We start from the raw sequence: 8,223 nt of genomic DNA on the forward strand, positions 1-8,223 counted from the left end.
ACCTCAATCGTACATTTAATACTACCAGTGAACCTATATTCATTTCTATAGAGTGTCAAATGCACACTGTACGTATAATGACATTTTATGAGTTCATTTTACACTAAACTGCGCTAAGGAGAGGTAGTCAAGTTCTTCACTAGGTAAATATTCACACCCTTGGTGTTTTTAAATTTCAACACCAAATAGTTCAGAGTGAAGAGATAACCTGATTAGTGTAAATATTATTTAACACTGTTTATTTATTTATTAGTTAAATATTTTCTTCAATTTTATGAGCCAATTATTTTATTTTATTATTGTCTGGACTGAAAACGTATTTTACTCCTACCTTTTTTGCATTACTCCAAAAGGAATATGTGAGAGTGACAGTGTAAACCCATGTAAGCTATTTTCCCACCAAAACTTAAGAACATTTTGTTCCCTTTTACTCTGTCCATTGTTGGAAGAACACAAGAGGAGATAAACCACTCTAACAATACAAATTGAACCCTGGTAAACAACTGGTACATTTACCATGCGTAACGTAAGTGTGAGCTGCTGCTTTTACAAGTTTTATCCACACGTCGTCGCTCTTGTCCAAAACCAAGGCTTTCTCTTATTTCTCTCTTTCCATGCCACGTACAAGCCAATCAAACTCCAAAATAAAATCTCCATTGACCAATGAGAAACCTCAGTCGCGCCTAGAAACGCCCACCCTCTCGGTGTTAGATTGAGCTGCGGCTGTCAAAGTGTTTAGCTACAAACCCCCTAGCTAGCTTAGCCGTGTTTACACCCTAGAAAATGGCGAGCAGCTAAGCATTTAACCCCACACGAATCGAGGTAAACGTTTTGTTTAAGACACTGCGCATCTTTAAATAGCCTGGTGAGTATTTTAGGGTCTAATTCGTGTGTTGTACGAGTTGTCATCGACGCTGAATGTACTTATGCTAATGCTAAAGGTTGGGCCAAGGGAGAAGCAGGTGAGGTTACGTCAGATTGTTTAGAAAGCTGCCCAGGTCATTTAATACGTGTTTGGAAATTAAATATAGCATGAAAATGTAATTCAAAACTACGGATAAGAAGTTATGCACGTTGCCTGCTAGGCGAATGACCGTTTTAGTGTTCGGTAGCTAACATCTTCCATTAACATTACTTGCTAAAAGGAATGTAATACGCGTAAGTAAAGTGGCACTGATAAAACACCGTTGATGTGCTCAATTAATCAGATACATTTTACATCTGTCTTTTACTGAGCCGTGGTGAACACATTTTTCATCATAAGAGATTTCACTGCACGCCACCAAGTAAAAATGGTAAATGGTCTGCATGTATATAGCGATTTTCAAGTCAATGAAGACCTCCCAAAGTGCTTTACAATGTGCTTCACACTTACCCATTCACACACACACTCACACACTAATAGGGAGTCAGCCATGCAAAGGCGCCTACGTGCTTATTGGGGGCATTAGGGATTCAGTGTCTTGCCCAAGGACACTTCGACATATAACACATAGGAGCCGGGAAAGCCACGTTTCAAAATGATGTTTCCACTAAAAATAACTATTAACAAAAACGATCTCATTGATGTGACATACGGGTCTGTTATTGTCCAAAACAAAGCAATTTAAACATGACTTGAATTTTATTGTTGCTACCAAAAGGTATTTTGGGTGAGCGGAACATAGTCAATTGCAATGACATGGAGTAATACATAATGATTCTGATCATTTGAGTTAAATATGATGTTTAATACCAAACAATTGAACTTGAGTACGATTCCAGATAAACGGAACGTCGTGAATTATTCCCCCTGAATGGCCTGACCCAACACCTGTCATGGGGCCTACTTAAAGAAATCCTAAGGGGGACACACAACGGAACTTCTACATGAGTTATGAACTTGAACCCCTTCTGGAGCATGTCTGCCAGTACAAGTCGTAAGGTAAGGAGACGAGTCACGTTTATCATCTGTGTTTATCCAAATGGACCTCATATTTAGCATTGCACTACAGAAAATTTGAGCTTGTACTGTTGTGAGTGGTGTTGAAACAAGAGCAGGCTTAACTTGTTATGAAGCTGTGACTTTCTCATACAGGTGTCAGATTTGTAGTCACCACCTCATGGAAAAGTTATTTCATGCACGCCATCAACCATTAACTGCTACGATTGTACACCAATGAATCAAATTTCCAGTCTTCCTCCAGAGTCTTAATTAATTGTAATTTTACTTTCATCTTTCCTTTAATATTTATATTAAAACATGCCTATTTGTCTCAGGATTTACACTTTGTATTGTTAAAGAGTAAGTAGAACAACGATGGAGGGGACCTCAAACTGTAAAGGTATACTCTGATTCAAACAAGGTGATCATTTCTAGATGTACTAATAAATGACTTATAATGTGATCAATTATAATACAGCTTAATATAGCTTAAATAATTGGTTTTGGATGGGTCTCTTAAAAGCCTTTAGATTCGGACCATCATCCATTTTTCTTTTGAGGTGATCTGTTTATTTTGTGATGAGATGTTTGTTGAAACATGATTGAAATTGAAAAAAAAATGTGAAAAGTATAAGCTTGTAGTGCAAAATCAATACCATACTAGGTTATGTTCATGTATATGATAAATTGTAAGCTCATTATGTTGCTGGAATCTTCTCGTAGTTTACACTAAGCTTTCATCTGATGCTGAGATGTCACTGATGTTACATTTCAGAGACCTGAAAGCGAGGACCAGGGTGGACAGGGCGACCAGAAAAATACTCCTCCCCGGGTGCCCTTTGTCAAGAAGCAGCTTCCAAACATCCCCAAGAATGCAGTCGGTGTCAACAGGCCCACGTCCTTGGGAAGCCCCGCACACTCCACAAATGGGCCACACGCACCATACGGCCCTTTTTACTTGGAATACTCCCTGCTCGCAGAGTTGTAAGTTGCTATGTCAGCATGTGAGAAGTAATTGTTTGGTTCAGGTGGATTTTGAATTAATTTGCTTTTCATGTGATGTACAGCACACTCGTGATCAAGCAGAAACTCCCTGGAATTTATGTGCAGCCATCTTACAAATCAGCACTTGGTAAGTATGCACATAAATGTTCAGGAATGTTTAAAATGCAGCTTTGAAGAAAAATTGCTCTAAGTTCAAGATTTTGTTCCTGTTTAGTGTGGTTTGGAGTCATATTCATCAGACACGGCTTGTATCAGGATGGAGTCTTCAAGTTCACTGTGTATATTCCTGATAACTACCCAGATGGCGAATGTCCAGTGAGTAATATTTGAATAATTTTTTTAAAAGAAAATAAACATGAATGGATTCTTATTGATTTGTTGCATGTGAGGGGTTCCCATATAAACACGTAAAACCAGTGATTATGATGTTGTACCTTTCACTCATTTTAGCTCAGAGGCCACATGGTAGAAAAATACATTTTCTTTCTCTGATATTTATTTTTTAGTGAAAATCTCCCTGAATATGGTAATTTTGCTGCTAGATTTCATATCTATTATCGAAAGGAAGTAAAGCATCTCTAAAGGAACAGTGTGTAATATTTGGGGCCTCCTAGTGGTACAGAAAACATTGATTTTTCTATCTAGGCAAAAGTAGATGAAGTATCAAAACAATGTTAATTCATATTCAAAATAAAATCCTAGGTCATGTAATTTCTATTTATTTTACATAGTGGAATCCCTACCTAGAAGGTGCCACCATGTTTGTATGGCATCTTGTTGCTACGCTGTGCACAGGCCATGAGTTTGACACATGTGTTGTGCGATGTACAACACATATAGAGTGACTCTCATATTTTTACTACTCACCTATACATTCCAAATCATTAATATTCGAATAGTCTTATCTAAAATGCTCTTGTTGCTGCTCTTTGTTTTTTAATGCAATCTAAATTTAATTTATTTCAAATTAAATCTGTACATTGGCGACTATCTGTAAAAAGCAAGAGGTACCTTTAAAATTTTGATGTTGGTCTATGTGTGTGTGAATTAAGCCATTGGCTATGTATCAATAACCCCATACTATTGTTTATAGAATAATCTTGTTCTGGTTTTCCAGAAATTAATTTTTGACATGCCAGTCTTCCACCCGCTTGTCGATCCAGTTTCTGGCGAGCTTGACGTCAAAAGAGCTTTCACCAAATGGAGGTGAGCATACATGCAATTGACACATTTAATAGCGAAGTGTCATTGTGATATTTTGGTATATTAGGCGGAATCATAACCACATCTGGCAAGTCCTCATGTATGCACGTACCGTTTTCTACAAGATAAACACCTCGGAACCTCTCAACCCAGAAGCTGCTGTACTGTGAGTGTCCACTGTTTTTGTCATGATTTGAAATTCAAATGCATCCATTGGATGGTTGCGCTTACACATGTGAATTCAATTCTCTAAAGGTGTCCTTAAAAAGTTGAAAGTAGATTGTATTGTCTATTAGGTATGTTTTTTTTTTTTCAGCGTGTCTTATTTGCTATTATCATACCCGTCAACCTGTACGTTTTTGCCATACAAAGTACGTTTACTATGCATTTTAAGACATGTACAACATACAAGAAAATCTGTATGGAAAAACGCAAATTTGTCAATTATGGGTACCATCCTGTAAACATCACAAAACGGCAAATCAATAAAGTCTAATAAGTTCGCCGCGGTAGCTTCTATCTCTGTATCGGGGTTTTTTTCGTTGCAAATGAAGCGAGCGGTTTGATGCTATTGTGCGCATGCGTCTGCCGCCTAGGGATTTCCCATCATGCATCATTCCGAAAAAAAAAATATGGTGTAAGATTATTTTGTAAGGGAAAATACGACAGTTTGTACGGGCATGGAGCCGTGGAGGTTGACAGGTATGTATTATCGTACTTTTGGCAAAGCTGTTCGGGGCGGAACACATTAAATAGTAGGATGCGTGATTGGTAAAGATACTTCATGCTCATCCCCGCTTTTTGGGATTTTTTTGTTAGTGTAGCATGAAAATGGTAAAAAGTCTGAAATGTTCAAGTTCACAATAATATTCAATGCTTTATACTCTTTTTGATACTGCCGGGTTAAAACGACTGTTCGAATAAATATGTACATGCAAATTATTATATTACAACATTTAAAAAAAAAAAAAAAAAAAAACAACAACAGGCGAAAAGGATTAATGGCAGTAAAACCGATGATGATAATAGTGCTATTATAATATTAGTTATGTTCGGTAGACTATAGTGCCATGAATTAAAAAAATAAAGAATATCTTGAAGTGTCAAATTGTTATAATTATCAGATTGAATGTGTTTGAAAATTCCAAAACTAAAAGCAAGGTAAGTATAAAGATGAATAAATGCTAAAGTTACCTAAAAACTAAAAGATTTTAAAAAAACGTTTCTGGGTTGAACACGCTTTTCAGTTAATAAACTACTCAAGTTAATAAAAAGGTGACCGCATTTGGAAACACTTTCCTGTTTTTAGTAAGGTTAGGATAGTTAATGGATAATAAAAAAATCAGTAAGTGTTAAAATGATTAGGCTTATGCAACGTTAATGCAGCCTACTGTAAAGAGTCTACCTGCTCTCTAAGAAATGCCAAGTATTAGCATATTAATCTCACATTTGTTGTATTCCCCTTCAGGTATGAAAAGGACGTGCAGCTATTCAAGAGCAAGGTGGTTGACAGTGTAAAACTATGCAACAGTCGTCTTTTTGACCCACCCAAGATAGATGATCCCTACGCAATAAGGTAAGAGGGCGTAGTCTCTCGCATTCGGTTAAAGTTGAGTTCCTAAGAAATGATGTCGCTTACAAATATGTTGCAGCTTTTCTCCGTGGAACCCGGCTGTTCACGAGGAAGCGAAAGAACGAATGTTATCATACAAAGTGAGTTCATCACAGAGTTTTGTACTTTTAATTCACTTTCATCTCATTCATGAAAGAACCCTTAAAATAAGAAGACGATGACAAAAAAGTCAAGTAATGGTGCCCTTAATCACAAGAAGTCTGAGAGGGCTGCACAGGCTACCATTGCACCAAACCCTGATCTAGAAAAAAAGAGTAACCCCCCCCCAAAAAATTGTCTGGTTTTTTTTTTTTTTTTTTTAAATACTTAAGGTGCACTGGACTATAAGGCAATAATTGCATAAATATGGTAATGTATTTCCAATGAATTTGCATATTATGCGCAGTGGATTTTAAGGCGTATGTTAAAACGTCTGGTGAATTTGGGGTTTTTGGTTGCGCCTTATAGTCTGGAAAATACGGCATATCTGTGTATGATGTAATAATAATCGTCATTTGCTCTAGAGACGACCTGAGGACCACCACAAGGGAACGCAAGGTTCTGGCTTGTCCTGGGTCAAACCCGGGTCCACGCAGCCCTTCAGCAAAGACGAAAGTCCCCCTCGGAGTTGAAAAACCACGCTTGCACCTAGAAACTCCCGGGTGGCGCACACATGGCTATATTTGCAAACCGGATCCTCGAATAAGAACTTTATGGATAAATGCTCAGCTTTAAAAGCTTTTCCCACTTACAGCTTTTTCTCCCCCCCATCTACAGTTTTTGAAGCAAAGATGACTAATGGATGTCTTCAATGTAGAAGCTAGACATTCTTGTGTTTTCCAGGCTCCATGCACACATGATGACCAGGCTCCATGGTCATAAATCTTCATCTTCAAGTCCAAAAAGAGTGTCGTGGATGTCATGATCTCTCACCTCAGGAGTGTTTTTGTTCATCACACCATGAATGTCAATCACAGCTGAGCAAAGAACAGACCTGCAAACTGTCAACCTCTTTTCACAGCAAACATATTTCTGGGCCTGCTTATTAGAGGTTTGATCTGTAAATAAGAGATTATTAGACAAATCGTTTTTGGGCTTTTTCTTTTCGTCTTAAGATATCACACACGACCCCAAAGGTTCCTTTTTTTTTAAATACATTACAATGTTGTGAACTTTTTTTTTTTTAAATTATGATTGGTGCTTATTGAAGATGCTGGGTCTCGTTACAAAAACATTTTTGAAAATTTTGCATCCAAATCAATTTTTTGTTCTGATAATTTACATCAGAAACACTATTGTAACCCACTTATTGCGTAAGATGACATGGTATGTCAATGCTTTTCTGAGACAATAATAAAAATGTGGATTTTATACCCTATTGCTGTCCTGATTTTAATTGGTGTGTTGCTAAATATACATTTCTACTTCTGGATTGAAGGGTCGAAACGAATAGAAATAAAATTTTTCTGTGCTATTCTTACTCCCTGTAGCTAATTCCTCTATTTTGTAGGTTTCAGTTGTCTGGAGTTAAGTCATGTTTATTTGTATAGCCTTAATCACAAAGAGTCTCAAAGGGCTGCACAGACCACTGCAAACCACTCAATACTATTATTACAGCATCCCTGATCTAAAACCTACACGAGGGCATGGGAAAACTCAAAAACCTCAACTTGAGGAAAATGAAACCTTGAGAAGGGACCGCACATAAGGTAATTCCCCTTCCAGGATAACCAGGCAGCAATGGATGTTGAAATAACGAATAATACACAGATATCAACATGAAATATAAGTCATTTTTAAGCTTTAGAATATAGGTGTGTTTTAAACTTTGATTTCAACATTTCCACTGAGGTTGCAGATCAAGTTGAACTAAATGAAATGATGTAACTATGAAATTTTTTAGATTGCACAGTTTATGTTGAATCATAAATTGATTATTTAGGCCAAATGTGAATATATCTGTATGATCAGGGTTTGTACAGGTGCTTGAAATCCTTGAAAATGCTTGATTTTAATGCTTGAAAATTGCTTGAGTGCTTTGGGTGAAGTGCTTCTAAATGTTTGAAATTGTTGCCATGTTTCTTGGTAGTCTGACACAATAAACACATTGAATAAAAAAAGACGAGACATCTTAGGAATGACGCCGACATGCCTGCTCTGGTGACTTGGCTTTGCCATTGCATTTCTTCTTCCCTCGTGATTAACGCCAACCGGCATTAGTTTTTATGGCATACTTGTGTGAAGGATCATTGCCCCCTATGTGTCATGCCCAAGAGGATAGGTGTTACTGACCAAAATGCCATGATAATGAACGACGGCTCGAAAGTGGCAAAAATCATCCATCCATCAATTATCTGCACCGCTTATCCTCAGTAGGGTTGCGGGGGTGCTAGAGCCCATCCAAGCTATCTTTGGGCAGTGGGCAGGGGTCACCCTGAACTGGTTGTCAGCCAGTCGCAGAGCAACCCGAGATGGACAA

General features: G+C 37.6%; 1 protein-coding gene across 2 annotated transcripts; it reads left to right on the forward strand.

Moving 5' to 3' along the window:
- The first annotated feature begins 689 nt into the window (after positions 1-689).
- Positions 690-7,122, forward strand: aktip (akt interacting protein). 2 transcript variants are annotated; one of them, XM_088333912.1, is made up of 10 exons: positions 690-865; positions 1,765-1,924; positions 2,700-2,908; positions 2,992-3,056; positions 3,144-3,244; positions 4,047-4,135; positions 4,200-4,298; positions 5,601-5,708; positions 5,785-5,845; positions 6,269-7,122. In XM_088333912.1, exons 2-10 carry the CDS (start codon positions 1,877-1,879, stop codon positions 6,374-6,376), a joined length of 888 nt encoding a protein of 295 aa, XP_088190038.1. In that variant the 5' UTR covers positions 690-865; positions 1,765-1,876; the 3' UTR covers positions 6,377-7,122. The 2 variants fall into 2 exon arrangements, with proteins under 2 accessions (XP_088190038.1, XP_088190039.1); XM_088333913.1 differs by having other exon boundaries at positions 690-822.
- Positions 7,123-8,223: the final 1,101 nt, after the last annotated feature.

Source organism: Urocampus carinirostris, chromosome 4 (assembly GCF_059441175.1).
Source record: "Urocampus carinirostris isolate Australia breed hairy pipefish chromosome 4, RoL_Ucar_1.0, whole genome shotgun sequence".
Taxonomy (NCBI): domain Eukaryota; kingdom Metazoa; phylum Chordata; class Actinopteri; order Syngnathiformes; family Syngnathidae; genus Urocampus; species Urocampus carinirostris.